Source organism: Haemorhous mexicanus, chromosome 17 (assembly GCF_027477595.1).
Source record: "Haemorhous mexicanus isolate bHaeMex1 chromosome 17, bHaeMex1.pri, whole genome shotgun sequence".
Lineage (NCBI taxonomy): Eukaryota > Metazoa > Chordata > Aves > Passeriformes > Fringillidae > Haemorhous > Haemorhous mexicanus.
The window spans coordinates 296,067-316,875 of NC_082357.1; the positions used below are offsets into that span (position 1 = coordinate 296,067).

At 46.3% G+C, this 20,809-nt stretch overlaps 2 protein-coding genes across 8 annotated transcripts in view; one reads left to right on the top strand and one right to left on the bottom strand.

Moving 5' to 3' along the window:
• Window positions 1-851, top strand: part of IFT140 (intraflagellar transport 140) — an 85,044-nt gene extending 84,193 nt beyond the window's left edge. For all 3 annotated transcript variants that reach the window (XM_059861691.1, XM_059861690.1, XM_059861692.1), the window contains one exon: window positions 396-851. In XM_059861691.1, coding sequence (XP_059717674.1) covers window positions 396-596 — 201 coding nt within the window. In that variant the 3' untranslated portion in view covers window positions 597-851. The remainder of the gene's footprint in view (window positions 1-395) is intronic.
• TELO2 (telomere maintenance 2) lies at window positions 65-20,747 on the bottom strand. Of its 5 annotated transcripts, none has more exons than XM_059861696.1 (21): window positions 20,303-20,747; window positions 19,582-19,859; window positions 19,016-19,084; window positions 17,906-18,053; window positions 17,424-17,526; window positions 16,606-16,674; window positions 15,605-15,746; window positions 14,160-14,296; window positions 13,350-13,438; window positions 11,998-12,108; window positions 11,194-11,279; window positions 10,849-10,946; window positions 9,830-9,946; window positions 8,803-8,874; window positions 8,101-8,271; window positions 7,351-7,442; window positions 6,435-6,534; window positions 5,857-5,921; window positions 5,144-5,259; window positions 2,102-2,212; window positions 65-407 (listed from the first exon to the last, which is right to left on the bottom strand). In XM_059861696.1, the coding sequence occupies exons 1-20, from the start codon at window positions 20,623-20,625 to the stop codon at window positions 2,109-2,111; spliced, it is 2,490 nt and encodes an 829-aa protein (XP_059717679.1). In that variant the 5' UTR covers window positions 20,626-20,747; the 3' UTR covers window positions 65-407; window positions 2,102-2,108. The 5 variants fall into 5 exon arrangements, with proteins under 5 accessions (XP_059717679.1, XP_059717680.1, XP_059717678.1 ...); XM_059861697.1 differs by lacking the exon at window positions 65-407 and adding an exon at window positions 696-1,235; XM_059861695.1 differs by lacking the exon at window positions 65-407 and adding an exon at window positions 696-1,295.
• Window positions 20,748-20,809: the final 62 nt, after the last annotated feature.

The window sequence follows — 20,809 nt, forward strand, 5'->3', positions numbered from 1 at the left end:
CTCAGAAACTTTACCTCTATTTTTCATTCTGTGGGAGAAAAGGAAAGCTCACAGGACACAGAGCGTAATTGGTGGTAGATTCTTAACCATTCTCAGTAATTCAGTGGGAACAGAAGGTAAGTCTGGGTGCGTGCCTCAGCAATGCCACCACACTGTGTTTGTGGCCAGAGAAGAAAACTGTAAAATGGCAGTTATTTGAAGAAATAGTGAATTGCTCCTTCAGGGCAGATGTGCCACACACCCTGTGAGCAGGCCCAGTGCTCTGATGAAACATGAGGGTGCCAAGTGCAAGTTCCCCCAGCTGCACTGATGAACTTCACTTTTAATGTGCCAAGTGCAAGAAATGGTTTACTGTAGCAGTGCTCCCTCTGACAGTGACCTCTGCACTCCTTTAGGCTTATCGCTACCTGGAAGAGATGGAGAAAAGAATTCCAGCCTCGAATCTGAGCTACTATGTGTCCCCACAGACCATGGAGGCTGTGCACCGAGGAGCTGGCGTTCCCATCTGCAGAGCCCAGGCCCCAGCACACTCTGGCCATGGCAGCATGGACAACAGGGAGGAGGAAGAATTCGCTGATGAAGTGGAAGACCCATGACAATGATCATTTACCAAATGCAAAGCTGACTTTATTATCAGCTCATTTATTCCATCCTCATTAGGGGGCCTAGATCAGTCACATACTGTTGCCACACAATTTTGGTTATTACCAAGAAATTTATTTTTCCTGCTTGACTGTACAAGCAACAGTATTAGAGTTAATATGTTCTCTCAAGCACAGCATACAGCAATTCACATGTACATTCTGTTAGAAAGCTGGTTTTAGTATTTTAATAAATTTGAGGCAGAAAAACCCAGTAAGAACTTCCTTAGAAGTGAAACCTTCTGAAAACAATCCCCATGCCATCTGGGTAGGAGCTTGGTTAAAAGTCAAACTACCCACTCCTGCAGGCTGAAGGCAGAGTTTCCCCAACAAAAGCTTCTCTGTTTAAATACATCAGAGTGTCATGTGGACTAGAGCAACTCCTTACAGACATCTGAGGTATACCTCAGAGTCACAGAATGCCTGGTTTGGAAGGGATCCTGGATGCCCCCTAGTCCAATCTCTGCTCAAGCTGGGTCACGGAGTGAGTGAAGCTTCTTTCTTGCTTTGAAGCTCCTTCTCTTGCAGTTACATCAAGCCACTCTGTACTAGTCAGATTTCTGGAGGTCAGTTTCTTCCCTGGCACAAGCACGACTGAGAGAAGTTCAACATAAGAACCAAGGTTCTGCTCACCTCTCTGCCTGTCACCGAGCCCTGCCAAGGAGTAGTTACCAGGTCACTCACATTTCTTACCAACTAGCCCTTACACTTAGAATGATTTTTCTTTTTCATGTTTTGTGACTTGCTTCAAAACTTGGGGGGAACATGAAGTTTCTAAATTGCTTTCAGGGAAGAAGGTTTGGGGAGATTTGAAGGTCAAAATCTCAACATTATTTATTCTTTAGTAGAAACTTACCTCTGTACTAAGATTATACAAAAAGAATTCCCTGTCTTATTCCTTCCTAACCACAGCCCAGCTCTAGGTCAGGCTGTTAAAGTCTGGCACATTTTCAGCTCTTTAGTGTAGTTATGCAGTGCTTGCATCCCGTCAGCAGTGCCATTCCTTCCACCCCTTCCAGCAGCAGACCAACAGCTGACCCCCCACACTCCAGCTGCTCAGGGGCATGTGAGCCTTCGTAAGGGGCAGGTCACAGTGGCAAGTGGCCCTCCCCAGCCCTCCTGTTTTTTTGACAAGAAGGCTCTGTGAGATCTTCCCTGTATTTTTAGCTGAGTGCTCAGACCTGCCAAGGTTATAAATAGCTGGGGTGGGGGCTGGGGGTGCAGGAGGATGGCAGCACTCGCCTGCCTTCCTGCATCTGTACACGCTGTACCGGATACCCAGAGCTCACTCGACTGGCCTACACTACAAAGTCCAGATGTCAAGTCAGGCTTGCTGGCTTACAGCTCAGCACCCTTCCCCCTTCTTCCTCTCCTCTAGCCAGGTGACTGCTGAAGAGGCCCCAGCAGTGCCCAAACACATCCAGCTGGCAAGAGCACAAGGTAAAGGTCATTTCTGTTACCCTTCAGCTAGGAAGGAACAGCTTCAAGTTTCTTTTTCAGGTTCTCCATTAGCAGCAAGTTTTGCAGGGCCAGCCTTCTGCAGTCCCCATCAGGGTCTTTCTCCATCACATCTGCAAAAGAAGCAGCCACTGTTAATTGGAGAATGGGAAAAAGTGCCCCTAACACTTCTCACTATTTTATTGACAAATCAGCGAACTAAAGAGCATTTGCACCTATGGCTGGGCTGGAGACTTGCAGGAAATGCATCAGGCCAGAAGGCCGAGATGCACAAACTTGATCATGTAAAGCAGCATGAGTTCAGCCAAGCTCTGACTGCCACATGGGGTAGTGCTCCAGTTTTGAGGGAGAAACAAACAGTCAGGTGGTCTGAAACATTGTAGGGATAATCTCCATGCCAGAATTTGTACTTGTCACCTTGAGCTACACAAATGCTTTGTCCAGCTGAGCTACAAGCGTGAATGAAGTCTGCAGCTAGAAATCCACTTTCTCCAAAGTCTGAAGTCTCCACTCTGCCATTCTTGCAATCTAAAATGGTCAGTGCTCCTGAATTTGGGGTCATGATGCCAACAGGGAAAGAAGGAGACAGGCCCCAAGGTTCAGCATATTCTCCACTCTGAGTGACCAATTTTCTGATCAATGCATTCCACACTTCCCACAGCACATAAGGGCGGCGTGAGGCAGTTCCCAGCAGCTGTTATTCCAGGGGCCCTTCATGGGCCTGCAAAGTAACAACCAGGATGCATGCAGGATGTCTGAGCAGGGGAGCCTGGAAGAGCAGGGAGCCTGTGTGAGGATATCCTGTACGCAAGAGTAGTGCTGGGAGCCCGGCACTGTCAGCCCAAACACATGACTCATGTCACTGGAGCACAGCTATTTATAATCTAGGGAGAGCTGCAGCCTGGTGCTTCCATACTCCCTCTGCAGAAGACAAAAAGGAAGGCTACAAGGCAGATTGGAACAAGCTCAAAAGCTCAGAGTGCTGTTGGTGCTGTTTCTGTTCCATGAGCGTGGACCTGGCACTGCTGGGACTGCATGGGAGGCACAGGGCACCAGTGTCCTGTTGGTCCTGACATAAACCTCACTTACCCATGACAGAGCTGCAGAGCATTTGCAAGGGGTGGGGAATTCCCTCCAAGGCAGCTGCTGAGGAATCAAAGGGTTCCTCAGGGAATGCCCTTTCCTCGGGCATTTCCTGGAAGCATTTAGGTATTCCCTCCCTCCCCCAGGAAGGATCAGGCTGTTCAACAGCAAGTCCAGCATGGCAGCTAAGGATAAGGATGGAGAAGTCCAAAGTGGATTCTTGTCTCTCTCGGTAGCTGACATGTCCCAAAGCACCCAGTGCAGACACTGCCAGGGCTGCAGCCAGCAGTCAGTCATGGGACACACTACAGCAGTTTGCAGAGGTCCAGATGTAACAACAAGCTGAAAGTCTGTGGATTTCTACTAAGCACTTCATGTGTAACATTTCCTATCCCGCTGTTCATCACTGTGCTTTGGCCATGGGAGAAACACAGATGCTTTAAGCTAAAACCCAAAGTGGCTAAAAGGCAAAGTAGTCAAGGCTCCCGTGCAAGACAGCTTGTCATTTCCAGCTAGAGCACAGCTAATACATGACTCCTCTTGCAAACCTTGTCTGGAAGAGTCATGAAGCAACAGCCAAGTCCATGAGCTCAGGCCTGTGATTCAGTCACAGAAGCAGGTCTCTAGTGCCAGACTGGACCTGTTGGAGCAGCAGGGAGGAACCAGTACCTCCCTGTGAACTGTTTCCTCAACAGCCTTACAATAAATAGCAAAGGCACAGCCCAAGAAGCTGGTGTGTTTTAGGAAGCAGCTCCAGAAGCCCTTTAAATTGCACTTAAATTGCACCTGACCATATGTGAAGCTGAATTCTTTAAGGCTTCTGAAAGACTCCTACAGCAGTTTTCCTTTCTCTGGTATACCCACAACAGTTATCTTACCTGCTCTCATTCCCACCAAGAATAACCATGCAGCTTTCATGCTAAAGCATTAGATGAAAAGACAGAGCTATTACACTACCTACAAGCACAAGAAGATGCTACTATCTTGGTCATCCTCCTCCTCCCCAAAATAACTCACTGCAAACAGATTATGCAAACCCTCATGCTGGAAACACATTCCTGAAAGGCTTTACTTGGTAACACCAGTGTTAAATGCAGAGACAAGCAGATTCCTGAGAGCACATAGTGTCATGGGAAAAGTGAAGTCTTCAGCAGCACATGGCAGCTCTCTTCCGTTCAAAGGGCACAGAGCACCCCAACCTGCCAGGATCAGAGGCCAGCTGGGTCAGTGTTGCTTCCTGCTTGCTCCCTGTGGGAAGCAACTCACCGAAAGTGAGAATGGTGAAGGAAACCAGACCAGGGAATCACAAGAATCACCCTCACAAAACAGTGAAGGCTTCAACATTAGCTGTTCTTTTCACTCCAGCTCACTGCAGCACCTGAGCACTGATCTGTGCAGCTCCAGCCTGCCAGAACCCACAGACACAGTTTGTGTGGATGCAAGGTGTGCTGGGTACAGCATTTAAAATAATTTGCTGTCTTTTGTAGCTTTTTCTTTCCATTGACAATAGGAAACTAGATACTAGGCCATGTTCCTCTTCCTCCTGTTTTTAGCTCTAACAACACCCCCCTCAGGAGCACAAGGTGTAAACAGCCTGTAGAAGCTTTGTGTGTTCCTGCTGGCCAAAGTCACTGCCTGGGTGTAACAGGCAACGTGACAACACTTCCTGCAGCTTCATGAGGTGGGTGGTTGGCTGCTCAGATGGAGAAAGGAGGCACAGACTATCTTTGGGGATTTTTCTGGGTGGCCTGTGAAGACAGTCACAGTTTGTAATGCCATATCCAGTTCTTGGCTTATGCCTCAGGTGCCCCAGTGCTGCATCCCTTACAGCACACGTGGTGCTCTATTTGCTGACCATGCAGATTTCTGATGCACAATGCCAGGACATCACTGCTGCCATCACAATTAAAGAGAAAAGTGCTGCTGCAAGAAAAGTGCTGCTGCACCCCACCAGGTCTTACCTCCCAGCCAGGACTGAGTCTCCAACAGCTCTTCTGTCATGTCTTCCAGAATGCGTTCGGTAGGGACACTGAGGAGCAGGGAGGAGACACAGGACAAAAGGCCCTGGCGCACATACCTGTGGACAAGGACTGAACTGGTAATGCAGCTTTATGCTCTGCACTCATTTCCTCACCTCAGGGGCTCTCCAGTTTCAAATGGCACGACAACTTTTGCCATATTCCTGCTGCTTAGGGGTGTAATCTTGCAGTGTCTCACATACAGAGCCCCTGTCATGCTGTGCACAGGAGCCTAGCACAATTCAGAGACCCAGACACATCTGAGAGCAAAATAGAAATTGGAGGTTTACAGCCTTTTGGCTACATGTCTTAATTCCTTTCCAAGACTGAATGCTGGAATTGAATCTAAAGTTTTCTGAGCTCCCTGAGTAAACACAGGGAGAAAACTACCACATGGACAGGTAGTCAGGAAATTTGTCAACCATTCTATAGGTAATGGCTGTACTGCCACACCAGAAGACAGCAGTGAAGTTCATATGTTGGGTTGACATTAAACACAGTGATAAGAACACACAGCTGGAGGAGAGCACAAAGTAAATGCATTAAATGACTGACACTTTGAGCCAGATGCTTGTCTTGGACAAAGACAAACCATGACTGGAGGCTGGCTCACTGCTGATCTTTAAAAATGAGAGCATACAACTACAGTAACTCACGAGTCCGTGTGGAAACGCAGTGCCCAAACAAATTCCAGCAGTGCCTTTCCCATTGCTGTCACTGCCTGCAAAAAAGGATTGTGACAGCAGCACTGAATACCATCCACACTGCCCTGTAGAGCTGGCCTCAAGACATACTGCTCATGGAATCACAGTATGTCTGTCCTGAGCTGTAAGGAACCCACAAGGGTCAGGAATCCAACTCCTGCCCTGCACAGGACACCCCAACAATCCTATCATGAGTCTGGGAATGTTGTCCAAATGCTTGAACAAAAGTTTTCTTAAGATCAGATACAACTGAATTTATTTTACAGATGTGGAAACTTTGGCAGTAAAGTGAAATAATGTGCCCAATCCCCCCAAGAAGTTGTCAAGAAGCAAAAGACAGTGCAGGGGTGGCTTGAATCCCATGTTTATTTTCCAACTATTTCTTCCCAGCCCATTTCACAACTTCTCAGCCCACTCAACTTCAACTTGCTGCCAGTCTCAGTGCAGCAGGCCCTGAAGCACATGGCTAACCCAGAGGACACCTCAAGTTCCCAGGCTGGAAGTCACCCCTTCCCTCTGCCCTTCCTTACCACAGTGTTGACAGCCAAGTACATCAGGACTGCTAAAGTGTGAAGCAGTCTTCCAAGGACTAGGTGATCTTCTCCCAGAAGATCAAAGGTTGTTAGAGGCCTGCAAGCACAAGACACAGAGTTGTGTAGCAGTGGGAAGGATGATCAGTGCCTCTTTGGAACAGTCAGGAGGGTTATGCACGGGGAATTGGCCCCAAAAGCCTGAATCCCTACAGCAACAGTCATTATACAAGCACTACCAGGTTAACAGAGATCAGAGCTGTTTGCTCTCATCTTTTCTCCCAGACCAGTATCATGCAGAGCAATATCCTCTACTTGCACAGCAGGTATCACACATTCTACCAACAGGCTTTAGACCTATAGGCAAAAGCTGCCCCCACTGCCATACCATTACAACTGGTATTACAATCATCTTGGTTATCATGGAACTGATTACTCAGCCTTCCTTAGGTTCACAAAGACGTAAGGGACTGACAATAAACTATGTCCTGTGTCCTCTGCTGTGGCCTCAAAGACCAGTGCAGGTGATAGGCCAAACCAGAGATGGAGCTAACTCTGGTTCAAGACTGCAATCTGAGCTCTGTGGTTTGTGTGAACCAGCCCACAGTAGAGGCTCAGCCAAGACAACTGGTGTGGTACTGCCAGAATTACTTGTCTGTGTACCTGCTGATGGATCTTCACTTCTGCAGGGTCCTACATACTCCTGCCCCACAAGATTTCAAAGGATAAGTCCAAGAGACCACAACCCACTTCTGCCCAAGCTTTGTGAAGGACCCAAGTGTCAGTGTGGTGTCACTGGGCTCCTGCGCAGCTCCCTGGCTGTAGCCTGCTGCTTTGAGGCAAGCAGGACAAGCTAAAAGGTTCACTCTGGCAGTTGCTATGTCCGTATCCCACATCCTAAGGTGTTCACACTCACCTGTCAAAGTGCTGAATCAATGGGAAAAAGAAATACCCAGCAACAGAACTGAACTTGTTTGGGCAGGAAGCCAGTTCCACACGAGACTGACCCTGTCCAAGAGAAAAATAAAGTCTAGGCACAAGATACAGCATCCAGCTCTTCCACTTCACTGGGCACTGTCAAGACTACAGATTCCTTGCAGCCAGCCCATCCTCAACTACTGCTTGTATACCTATGGCTTCCAGGTTTCTGACTGGATTGCTCGCTTCCCACTTCAGATCTAAACTCCCACTCCACATCCAAACATTTCAATACAATATGCCTCAGTACTGCTCAGTTAGATATAACAAGAACATGCAAGGGATAAAGAAGTTTTGGAAGACAAACTCTCCAGGCTGACCACAGCGGAATTCTGGAAATTAGGAAACTGGCATCAGTTTATCTCCCTGGAAAACAGGAAGGCTGAGGACAGTGTAGTCCAGAGGCAGCTACTAGTCTGATGGAGGCCCTGGGATTGCAAGGTGAAGTCACAGCTCCCTGCAGTGGCCACACAAGCTCAGAACAAGCACAGAACAACGACTATCTCTCAAAACCAGATAAGGAATTTCAGGTTTATCTTCCTCTCCCTGCTGGAGAGAGGAAATCCAAACTTTCCTTTGGATTGGGTCCACTTTCACAGGTATTTTGCTCTTTCCAGACAGAGCTTACAGTAACTCCAAGTGTCCCTGTTTTCTGGTGGATTTTACATTAGTTTGCCTCTGGCCTCACCGTAGCAAATCTCCGAGTCTTGCTTTTGATCCTCTCATCAACAATTCTTCTCCAGCCCTTAGAGCTGTCACTCCCCGGAAGGAGCTGGATACAAGGCTTTTGGACACCAGAATGCTTGGTCTTCCCATGGAATTTGGGACAGGACAGTTCCTGAGCTGCCAAAACCAATACCTAGATAAAACAGAGAGAGGTTCCGTTAAAAATGGGTAATTCCTAGGGAACAACAAAAGCGTTACCTGCATCCAAACTGACAGGAGCAACAAGGCAGAAAGGCACAACAGTTTTAGAGTGAAGAACAGCCGGAAACTGACCTCCAACAGCCACCTGGCTCTGAGGTACTGACCAAGCACTTGGTCACTCAGCCCTGAAACAGAGCGGTGGCTCCTCCTTCAGACTCAAGCGTGGAAGGAGTCACAGACAGATCACGGTCTTCCAGAAAGGGAAGATAAAACAGACTGATGATGGGAAAGTGACCAGTGGCTTCTCCCAGGCAAGTGCCCAACACATGCTCTGCATTCTGTGGGGAGAGATCCCTGTGTGATGGAGTGTAGCAGGGTTAGGAATGAGGGGAATGCCAAACACTAATAGTAATCTAAGAGATTCCCATGCCTCTGCCTTCTCCCATAAGCACTAAAAGGTAATCCCATTACACCTCAGCAAAGTGGAGCAGACAGAAGGAAAGTGGGAAGTGAGAGCACTCACATCAAGGATGTCCATGCGCTGACGGAGACTGTAGTTCAGAGAGTAGAACTGGGAGGTCAAGTACTTTGCAACCTGTACAGAAAAATCAGGGTAGAATGAACACAGACCCATGCTAGAAACAGCCTTCCCATTAACTCTAAAAGCATTTAATTTCACAGATTCTGCTTCCTGTTAGGTAACAGCAAGCCTCCAAGAGATGGGAAGAAACACACAGTGTAAATGGGAAATTCAGACACTTCCACCTCTAGATTCTCCCCAAAAAATCTGAATGACAGATGAGACTGCATCACTCTTCTCTCCCTCCTATGCAGAGGTACACAAACAACCACCACAGCAGCTAGGAGACCTCACTGTGGCCTTTCAGTACTTAAAGAACATTACAGGAAAGAAGGACGGAGGCTTTTTACTGGGGCCTGGCTAGCATAAAAGATAAAGATTTTAAACTGGCAGAGAATAGATCTAGATTGGATGTTGGGAAGGAATTCTTCCCTGTGATGGTGCTGAGGCCCTGGCACAGGGTGCCCAGAGCAGCTGTGGCTGCCCCTGGATCCTGGCAGTGTCCAAGGCCAGGCTGGACAGGGCTTGGAGCCACCTGGGACAGTGGAAGGTGTCCCTGTCCATGGCAGGGGGTTGGAATGAGATGGGCTTTAAAGATCCTTTTCCACCCAAACCAGTCTCTGATTCCCTGATTACAGTCACCAGTCAGGTCTTTCTCTGTAGAAGGCCTCTGTGCCTCAGCTTCCCTTTACGTGAAACCCTTCAGTACAAAAAGTTCTTATCTGATCTGCCTTGTCAGGGACACTCAAACCAACAGCCACCAAACAGTTCCTCTGTTTGACAGGGTGTTCTTTTTCCCACTGGTTCAGACATTCCTTGCAGATGCTTCAGAGGCATAAATGTTGTTAGATCTGAACTACGTGTTCTACCACACAGACAACTCCCTCTATCAAATGAGAAAGAGACTTCAGCTGCTTCAATTTTTGCCTGTGCTTCAACTGGAAGAAGGAAAATAGTAGGAGGAACTCACAGGTATCGGGTCTGTGGTTAAAACAGCTACTTGAGCTCTTTGACGGAGCTCCACAAAGCCTTCAATGCAGGTCTTCTCCTCCAGATGCAATAATATTTTTGCCAGCTCCACGCTAACCTGCTCAAAGTATGAAAAAAAGAATCAAAACCCTGATGGTGTTTGGGTTTTTACTCATAGGAGTTATGGACCACTTCTAATGGTCAAACAAAGACAAGGAAGTATTTTGTTTAGGTAACATGTCCATTCCTTAGGAGGGAGAGAAAACACATTAAGCCAAATGCCATCAGACTGATTTCCCAAAACCCTGAGCAGATTCTCCACCTGCCAATTCTCTGTCCACATTTCACTAGGACTGTTTTGGAGAAGTAGCAGCATCATGACATTGAATGAATAGTCACTGTAACGGATGTGTTAAAGGGTACAGCAGCACAAACCTTCTCTTTCTCAGCTGGTGTCTCTAACACTTGCAAGTATTCACTAGCAGACAGCAGTGAGCACTCTTCACACAGTGACCTTAGCCCACGTTCCTTTCCCCTGAGCTTTTTATCTTGACCAGTACAATCCAATTACTCCCTCCACAAGACATTATGCTTGTACAAGCAAATAGGGAAAGTGCATTAGAGTTTGCCTCCATTTTTGGTGGGGAATAACAATTAAATTGAATTTCAATCCAAAATGGCTGCTCTGTAAGCTCATTTTTTAGTGTTTTCCCTGCCCAGCATAAAGCATGGAGCTTCCTCACACTAGCAAACAGTATTTGTAGAATGTTTCACTTTGAGCACTGGAGACAGCAGGGTGCTGCCAGCACTTCTGCTGCTTCTCTGTTCCGCTGTGCCTCACCTTCAAGGCAACGATTTCCTTCTACTTCCAAGCTGAAAGCTTGAGGATGTGTACCTTTAACCCAGTTACACACTAACTAGGCCTTCTGCTCCACTGGCAGGTTTAGTCTCCTCAGGACAGCAAAGGAATAGGCCCTCAGGCAATACAGCCCTCTTGTAGCCTAGTTCATATTACTTCACCTCTCTTGTTGCTGCTGGATTCCTCCGAACCAAGCTCTCAAGTGCCTTGATTGTAGCTTCCCATTTGTCCACATCTTCAGATCTTGATCCAGTCAGAACTGAAATCAAAGGACAAACAAAAGTTATTAACAGAATGGCTGTGTTTGGGTATATACCCAAACTTCCTTCTGCCAATCATTTGTCTTGGTACAGACACTCAGCATGACCAGCATTAGGAACTAAACTGAAATTACTCAAAAATTCTATAGCTTTTTCAAATTAGATCAGAAAACATAAACCTATGCAAGAGCTCACTCTCCCAAGCTCAGTAAGAAAGAGATAAAGACTCAGCCCAAAATCTCCTACCTTCAATACAGTCTCGGATATACACAGGAGTCTTAATTTTTAGCTCTTTATCCTCAGACATGTCATAAGGGATGAGGTCATCATCACTGTAAAAGAATTAAAGATAGGGATTAGTTTATGGGGTGCAGATGTTCTTGCTTTACCCAGATAGCCAAACAAAGAGAAAGAGCCAGTGCATACACTGTCGTAACCACATCACTCCTCTATCACTCAGCAGCACTGCTGAAACCTGGCCTGAGAGGGATCCTCGGGAGTTTTAGGGAAAGAACAGTTCTGTGAACAGATCTGGAACTGGATATCCTGGCCAAGGACAGGATACAGATGACCAAGAGACTAGAAACTGACTCTTGAGAGTCTATTTTTTATATATATATATATATACACACACATATATATATATATATATATATACACCTATATTTCCTTATAGATTTATATATATAGAGAGAGAGAGAGAGAGACAGACAGATAAAATATATATATATATAGATATAGATATATTTCTTCATATAGTGACAGAATAAAGCAGATCCACTATTAAAATGGGTAAATACATCCACAATTTCCAAGAAATATATATCTAAGTCAAACAGAACAAATACAGTGGTTGCACACAACACAGGCCTTGCCTAATTTACTGACTAATGCAATTTTCTACACAAAGCCCTGCTCTGCTGCAAACCACTCAGTTGAACAAGGTCAGAAATCACAACAATTGCCAAGAAGTGCATGAGGTACTGACAGACCCTTTTCCTCCACATCTGCCACTCATTTTCCATTTCCTCCCTGTTTCTTGCCCCGTACCTGTCAAGTTCAGCATCTGACTCCTCATCTGCAATCACCGGGGCTGCTGCACAGGATTTCTCATTACTCTCTGGTACCAAAGGCAGTGCACCACCTGCTTTCTCACCCCTGCTGTGAGGAACAAGAAATTTTAAAATTGATACAGTAACAGTTCTTACAAAGAAGAAACTACCCACCCTACCAACCCTTGCTGCCTAAATAGAACAGTAGATAATTATTCCTGCTGCAGTTTCACACCCAGCTTGGCTGACACAAAGAACAGAGTACTGAGAATGGAGTAAGGGGAGAAAAGAAGCAGAATCTTCTAACAGAAAAGCAATGGATTAAAAAAATTGAATTGGCTATTTTGCTGAGTTCCCCTGCACAATACCTGGGACTGCTAAGGAAAGACTCCAGTAACCAGATCACACTGGCTTGCACCAGATTTGAAACTGTGAATGAAACTGAACTGAAAGTAGGTTTAGATTGGATATTACGAAGAAACTCTTCCCTATGAGGGTGGGCAGGCCCTGGCACAGGGTGCCCAGAGAAGCTGTGGCTGCCCCTGGATCCCTGGAAATACACAAGGCCAGGTTGGACAGGGCTGGGAGCAACCTGCTCTTAATGGAAGGTGTCCCTGCGCATGGCAAGGTGTGGAATGGAATGGACTTTAGGGTCTCTTCCAACTCAAAACCATTCCATGACTCTTCAAAATGGGGAAAAAAAAAATTAACAATTTCTAGGCCTTGCATAGGATGAATACAATAATTGAGAATATTTTTTCTGTCTCAACCTATTTCTGTGGACTTTGGCATTGTCCTTTCATCTCTCTGATTTTCAAAACGAGTTTCTAACAGCTGACTATGCTGATCATGCCCCTAAAATGGCAACAATAAATCTTTTGTACTTCCCTGGAGTGCTGGACAGCTTCATCTGCTAATAACATAAGGTACTTCACCCCTCTGCTGATCAGAAAGTGCTCCAAAGAGCCTCAGCAGATGCTCTGGAAGCTAAGAGCACTGAACAGCCAGTCTTTAGAGTGCTAGACACAGCAGATTTTAGTCACGGGTGAATGGGCTGGGGGCATACAAAACACATACCAGGGTTCCAAGAAGCAAACAGATTTGATTGTACCAAAGGGCACACAAGACCCCTACACCACAGTTTCACCACATGCAGCTATCAACAGGCAATTTTAATACACACTACCAACTGAATTATGAATATAACTAAACCACATGGTAAGAAGTTGGTGCATTATGATGTTTAAGAATACATAAAACATCTTGTATGCTGTACATGGTTCTTGTGTGTAATGGGAAAAAGGCATGGAGAAGGGCAAAAAGACAGCATGAATAGTAGCAACAACTTACTCATCATCTGGAAGGCTGGGGACAACACAGAATGATGGAGTCTGCACCAGAAGGGACTTCAATTCTCTTATTTCAGCGTCCTCTTCATACTAGACATTCAGAATAACTGTTGCTGCACTCTATTACTTACTGCAAATATGCCCAGCATTCAACATTTCACCCTTGTAGTGCACATGGACTAAATCATGAGCAGATGAACCCTCACCAATCCTGTTTCAATCCCTGTGCTGACAGCAGCAGGCAGCTGTAATATTTGTCCTTATATTTCAGAGCAGTACGTGATGACACCTTGTCTGAATGTTATTTCCATATTTCAAACATTTAATAAATGGCAATGTGACAGGAGCAATGTGGCAGGCTTTTAAAGAATTAATGTGATTTATTCAGACAAGTCACATAAATTCTACTGGAAAGAGCAGAGCAAATATCTCCCTGTCAGTCTTGAAAATCCCAGCTCAGAACAGATATTTCCACCATGTCAGCTATGGAATGCTCACCACTGCTTTAGTTTTGAAGCTCCCTCTCAGCTCCCATGAATCAGATTCTGATTCCCTCATGCAATAAGATAAACTTTAATTACCAAGTTTATCCTAACCTCTGCCAGTAGATTGCACTCCTGAGGTATCTCTCAGCCACCTGACCATTACATACAATTGTTTTTTTGTAAACAGATTCTCTCTTTTTGAAGGTGTGACTGCCTCTCCTTATTTCCAGATAAAAAAGTGCTACAATGCCCTGAATCATCTGGCTTAAAGCTTTTACTTCCTCTGAGCCTAGCACACGAGTCATAAGTTTCAGTGAAACCTTCACCTCAAACTTCAGGACAGGCCCCCCAGTGTTTATGCTCCGGCTGATGCTCTCTGCCACCACCATGCCCAGACGCCGTAGTTGGGGCAGGCTGCTCTCCAAGTGGCATTTCACACCCTCCATCATGCTCGTCAGAAGCTCTGAAACAAACAACCAGAAAACAGTGCATGTTTGAAATTCTAAAATAGTGGCAGAAGCACCCACAATCTTTAGTGCTTGCCTGAGGGCAGCTTCACCCACTCACCAAACAATAATGGACAGAGAGGGTCCTGAACTGTGACTTCCTTCCCTGCAGTGTCAGTGGGGCCCTTCAGCACCAACACAGCAAACCCTCATCCTTCCACGGGGGTACAAAGTCAACAAAACATTACAATATATTCTAAATTTGCAATATTTTGGTTCTCACTGAAACAAAAAAGGATGGTAAGCCAACCTTTAGTTTGGCTTCAGAGCGTTTCAGAGTCACTTAAATAAATGTTATGTTTTGAGGACATTACAAGCTCTGAGCACTACAACAATCACATAGAGACAGATATTTGCCTAACTTTAGATGAGCTCAAACAGGCAGATAACACAAGTATTTCTCAGCCCTCAGGGAATACCAGTTGCCAGCTTCACCAGGCAGGCTTACTGCTGTTTGACTGACCTCCTTCATCTCAGAAAGCTTATCCCTCCAACAGCTGTCAGACAAAAAAACTGACTATGAAACTACAGAACTGGTAATAGATATCAAGTCGCTTATTCACTTAAAGAACAATTAATTCTAGAATGAAACAGATGAGCAAGTCTTGAAGTGAACCTTCACATCCCCCATAGGTCACACACACATACATAAGTAATTCTAGATATTTTACAGACTTTTTTTTTTTTAAATTCCAACAGAAACAGATATGCTAGGTCAGGACCCCAGTGTGCTATGCACTGTGTGAGCCAGTGACTAACCTGCTCACTTCACACTGAGGAATGCCCATGGACTGTCAGGCACCAAGCTAACAGCTTTTTACCCCCAGTTACTTTCCCTGCCTGTCTGGAGCTGCACCTGGGCTCCAAGGTTAATCCTGTAAGTTACAAATCACACCATTCCTCTCATTGGTCCCAAAGTCAGTCCTTGTTTTCCTGAGACAAAACTTCAGGGTTTTTAATCCACAAGGTTTAAAAGGTTTTAACAATTCTTGTTAAAAATCTTCTTCTTCTTCTTCTTCTTTAAACCACAAGGGTTTTTTCTCACGTAAGAACCTTAAGGCAAAGATAGACCTTCCTCAATTCCATAACCTTGCACTTGGAATTCTATCATATCAATGCTAAAGAGGACTCCAGCACGTTACCCCATTTGCAAAGGTGAATATGGGACAATTCTGCTTATCCACAGATCAAAACAAGATATTTTTCTACATGTAGTAAGACACTCTGCTAAAGAAATCTAAGCCCCACTTCTCATATAGCCTCACCTTGTCTGCAGCTTGCAATTTCAGGCTCCTTCAGGTTGGAGAGGCAGATGAGGATGGCCTTGCTAATGTACAGCTGCTGCTCAGCTGGGGAGTGTTTCACAGCACTGCTGCTGCTCCAGGTCTCCAACAGGTCCTGCAGCACCTACACCAGAGAACTCAGGTTGGCCTGAAATGGATCTGTACACAGAGGTCATTTTTGAAGCACATTTTTACTCTCCCTACAGAGGGAAAAAAATACAAATTTTGTATTTCAGAGCTCAAAACGTACTGTGTTTGACCACCCAAGTACTGCACTTTCACTTAAGATATTGTTAAATATAATGGGTTTTTTAATTTAAAAGTGATATTTATTTCTCCTTAATATTATACGCAAAGCATATAATGCAAAGTATTATTATGAAAAACCAGTATAATATGATAAGGTTTTATCTGAGTTTAGTCCAATTTTAGATAACTGCCAGTCGTTCCATATAATCTTAGAACATGTAAATAGTGAAAAAAAAATTTTGACAAAATGCTAGGGATTTCCAGATACACAGATTTCATAAAAGTTTCATCAAACTGCTGACTTGGAGAGGCAGAATATCTGCCATCTCCACTGAGGAAAATGTGCATGAGAGAGATTCTGAAATATCAACCATTTGGTAAACAGACAACTGTCCACCAATGTGATCCCCTGTTGCCATGTGCCCAGCCACATAAACAGAGTCACTGAGGAAGCTGAGAAGGACAGAGGACATGGGACATCTGTCAGAACCCAAGCCTCACCTGTTTTGCTACTTGGAAGACAATTTACCAATTAAATATGAAAAATGAATGCCGGCAGCGCAGAAAGCTTTGATTCATTTATCACAGCTCACTTGTGATATAGCTGGGCTGACCTCACTCTATGAACAGCAACCAGAAAGGCTGAGAGAAGAACCAAAACTGTGCTCCCCCAGACACACACAGAGCAGAATGTTCCCCATCAGACACCTCATCAGCCACGCACTGAACCTTACTCTGAGCAACAAGGGGCGCCGGCTGCTGTCCAGGGCCAGGTAGCCAAGGAGGTTCTGCAGCACTGCTGTCTGCAAGGAAAACCACAACTCCTGCTTCAGCTGGTTAAAACGCTGTCACACAGCAATGTCAAGTGTCTGTTTTAATTTAATACATTAAACTTCATTCTAAGGGACTAGTTCTAAGGGACATTCAGAGACAGAAAAGTAAACAAATTTTAAAAAACAAGCAAGCACACATATGCAGTTGCTGATGAAATACATGAAAAACCGTAACAAAAATACAGTGCAGTGTTTTACCAACAAAACCAGCACAGTCCCAGGCAAACATAGAACTCATGAAGTCTAAAGAACATCTCTCACAACAGCATCACAAGCCACAGTATAGTTCCTAATACCCCATGACAAACTTAGGTGCACAGGAAAAAAACCCAACAGTCCTTGTCTCATGTCTTTAATAGAATTCTTATCCCCAAGGGTCAGTCCTGGCTGTTTCAATCTCCTCTTTCAGATTCTAAAATAATTTATTGCCTTCAACTCCCCAAAATTCTGAAATTTTGTGCAAATAATCACTTGGTTCCAGAGGAGTACAGTAATTTCACTAACCACCATTAGCCCTGAGAGAGCACATGAATCCCTTGCTTTCAAAGCTACTGTTCACCACCCCCACTCTGTTACAGCTGCACAAATGTAGGGAGACTGAGGACTCATTTTAGAATGAAAAGTTAAACCTTAGTCAGAGTAAGAGCTCAGCTAAAAACTACATTGGTACCAGGGAAAACCTGGCACTACTTCACTGCTGCTCCCCACAGAGTCCTCACCGTGTGGCCATATTGCAAGAGCAGCATCTTCTGTGCCACCACAAAGTGAGCCTTCTTGTTCTTCACAACCAGGTTACCCAGCAATCTGGACAAGACATCTGCCCTAACAAGACAACAATAAAACATTAGGAATCGATGTTATTACTGCCATGTTGCTCCTAATCATAGGAAAATCTGAGAGCAGCTATTTGCAACTAAGTCTCTATAAAACTTCTAAACTCAGATAGTGATCCAGTAATGTCAAAGAATGTTTCCCTTGTTTTTCTTGGTTTTCCACTGCATGTCAAGGTGAAGACACTTGAGAAATGGTGTAGGTTCTCCCTAAGAGGCAACAATCAACTACTTTATTCCTTGAGTCTTTTAGGAAATGGCAGTGTGAAAAACCACCTACACAAACAGAGCACCTATCAGAGACCAGTTCTGCAAGTACTTGTGACAATTCCTGCCTTTGCTGTGGATCAGGGAAAAAGCAGAGTTCTTACCCGGCTGCTCTCTGCACAAAACCAAGGACCACTGCTTCCATCCAGCGCTCTGGCACACATTCCACCAACTGCCAGCATATCCTCTGCCAGACGCAGTCTGACTGGGTGAGGTCTGTCAGGCGGGGCACCAAAACTCCCAGAATTTCCTCTGAAGCACAAAACAGCAAAAACCCCAGATGGGCAGGACTGGTACAACGGCATTGGAGACTAACCTGAGAATTTCAAGACCCTCACAACACGAAAAAAATACAATGTACAGTTTGAAGTTCTAAATTTTTCCTGCAGTACAAAGTCAACTAGAATCATGGAATCATTTAGGTTGGAAAAGCTCTCTAAGACCATTGAGTCCAACTATAACCCAGCACTGCCAAGGCCAAGACTAAACCATACCCCCAAATGACAGATCCACATGACTTTTAAATCCCTCCATGGATTTAGTGACTCCACCACCACACTGGGCAGCCTGTTCCAATGCCTGACCATGCTTTCCGCAGAGAATTTTTCCTTAATATCTGATCTAAACCTCCCTGGCACAGTCTGAGGCCATTTCTTCTTCTCCTGTCCCTTGTTCCCTAGGAGCAGAGCCTGACCCCCACCTGGCAGCACCCTCCTGTCAGGGAGTTGTGGAGTGAGAAGGTTGCCCCTAAGACTCCCTTCCTCCATGCTGAGCCCCCCCAGCTGCTCTTCCTCTGACTATGCTTCAGATCCTTCCCCAGCTCTGTTGCTCCTCTTTGTTCATGCTCAAAACAGAAATGGAGAACTGACTGGTAAGAACCATCCTAAGCACCCTAAGGAACTGGCCAGAATTCTTCATCACAGTAGAGCCAGAAAATCTTACTTCTTCTTCTTCTTCCCCAGCCCTGTTAACTACTGCATTCAGTAGCTTCAAAGTTCTTAGCAGTGCCAGACCAACAGCTGCTCCCACAAGACAGATCTACCAGACACAGCTGAGCAGCCTCAGAGAGCAGTTTGTGCAGCTCAGCTCGGAACAGCTCCAAATCAATGTACTGGTCTCCCATTCTTCCCACTGATCATAAGTCATCCTCCCATGTTAATAATACACTACAACACTTTCCCCCCCTCTCCAAAAGTACATAGTAAAACACTCACTTTGCCATCCATGAACACACACCTTCCCCAAGACATGAGAAACAAAAGAGATGGAGCAGTCCAAGCCACCTGGGATAAAACAGACACGAGCTTAAGGAAGTGTGCCACCAGCATCCTCCAACCGACCTTCAGCAGGAGGAGCAGACTTCCAAAAGTGCAGAATTCTGAAAACACACTGACTTTCTCTTCAAGCATCATCTCTTCCTCCCTCCACTACGTGCCTTCAGGCATAAACTAGCATTCAGTATCAGTTACAGTGACAGGCAGAAGGCTAAAGCAACTCAGTCCCACTTTAACAGCATGGGAATGGCACGGATAGCAATGCCACTGGTTGATTCAGTATCACTCACATCTCCCAGATAATTCCTTCAGAATACACCAAGTGACCACAACAAAGTTTTAGCAACAGATGATGCTGTTTAATTGCTTGGAAGATTAAGGCTTTCGGTGGATTCCAAAAGGTCTCAGTTATCATCTGTATTTCAAGCAGCAGACATGTGGTCCATGCTCAAAACACTTCTTCAGAAAAACGCAACCTTACAGTACAGTCATCCTTTCAGCCTTACCCCGCAGAGAGTCAGAGATCTTCTCTAGCACCTGGAGAACTGCACCACCCAGGAAAGGGAAGTAGTTCTGTGGGAAGAACACTGGTGGGTTTTTCCCCTGGAGTTTATTGCTCACATGCTCGGGCAAACAGACGATCTTGCTGAGCAGGGCGCCCTGCAGTTCCAAGCAGCCTGCCTGTGCCTGCGGCTGACAGACCTCCCACAGTAATGCTGACATCCGGCCCTGCTGCAGGAACTGCTCCAGGATCCCAACTACCTCCCTCGGGTCAAGGCCAGAGCTGGAAGAAAATAACTGTAAGTTCCTGCCTCTTTTAAATGGTAAAAATGAGATTTGCCTCTACTGCTTTTCTATTGTGGTATCACTACTGAAATGAGGCAGTAGCCTCTGCTCTGCTACACTGGATTAAAAAGTTAAAAAAAAAAAAAAAAAAAAAAAAAAAAAAGAAAAGCGATTCTAATATCTTTTTATCTGCAACTTCCTCGACTCCAAACATTCAGGACTTTCAACAACCACGACTGACAGAGCTCTGTGTCTGCGGGACGCACAGCATGGTGTGGGGTCTGAAAGCACTCAGGGCAGGGCAAGGGCTGCCCGCGCTCACACGCATCCCCGTCCCCCTGCGCACTGCAGCCCAGCTGAAAGGCACCCCAGCCATCCCTGCTGCGCGCCGAGACCAGCCCTGGGGATCCCCGCCCGCCTCTCTCGGGGAGCCGGACTGACCCCGCAGAGCCAAGGGCCTCCAGCAAGACGCAGAGGACAAGGCCAGGCGGGCCCTCCAGGAAGCAGCGCTGCCACAGGCCCTCGGGCCGAGCCGCGCCAGGCGTCCGGACCAGCCTGCGCAGGAAGGTACCGAAGAGCGCCCGCTCCCGCTCCCCAAGGGTGGCTGGGCCCCCTGCTGCCGCCAGAGCGGCGCGTACCGCTCCCAGCGCCGCCACCAACCCCTCCCCAGCCCGGCCCAGAGCCGCCACGGCCTCCCGCAGGACAGACTCCAGCCCCGGCTCGAGAGCGAGTCCAGGCCCCGGTGGCGGCAGCGCCGCCGCCATGCTGCTGAGAGGAGCGCGCAGCGGCGCCGCTTCCGCCCGCGCCGCGCGGCAGCCAATGAGCGGCGGCAGCCAATGAGCGGCGGCAGCCAATGAGCGGCGGCAGCCAATGAGCGGCGGCAGCCAATGAGCGGCGGCAGCCAATGAGCGGCGGCAGCCAATGAGCGGCGGCAGCCAATGAGCGGCG

What these genes read in the sequence shown, in the direction of transcription:
- TELO2 (XM_059861696.1), bottom strand. Translation starts at nt 20,625, where the DNA reads ATGGCGGCGGCGCTGCCGCCACCGGGGCCTGGACTCGCTCTCGAGCCG. An exon ending in AGACTCGGAGATTTGCTACG is followed by an intron (nt 7,443 to 8,100) that starts GTGAGGCCAGAG and finishes TCTCTTGGACAG; the next exon opens with GGTCAGTCTCGTGTGGAACT. An exon ending in TTGATTCAGCACTTTGACAG is followed by an intron (nt 6,535 to 7,350) that starts GTGAGTGTGAAC and finishes TTGTGCTTGCAG; the next exon opens with GCCTCTAACAACCTTTGATC.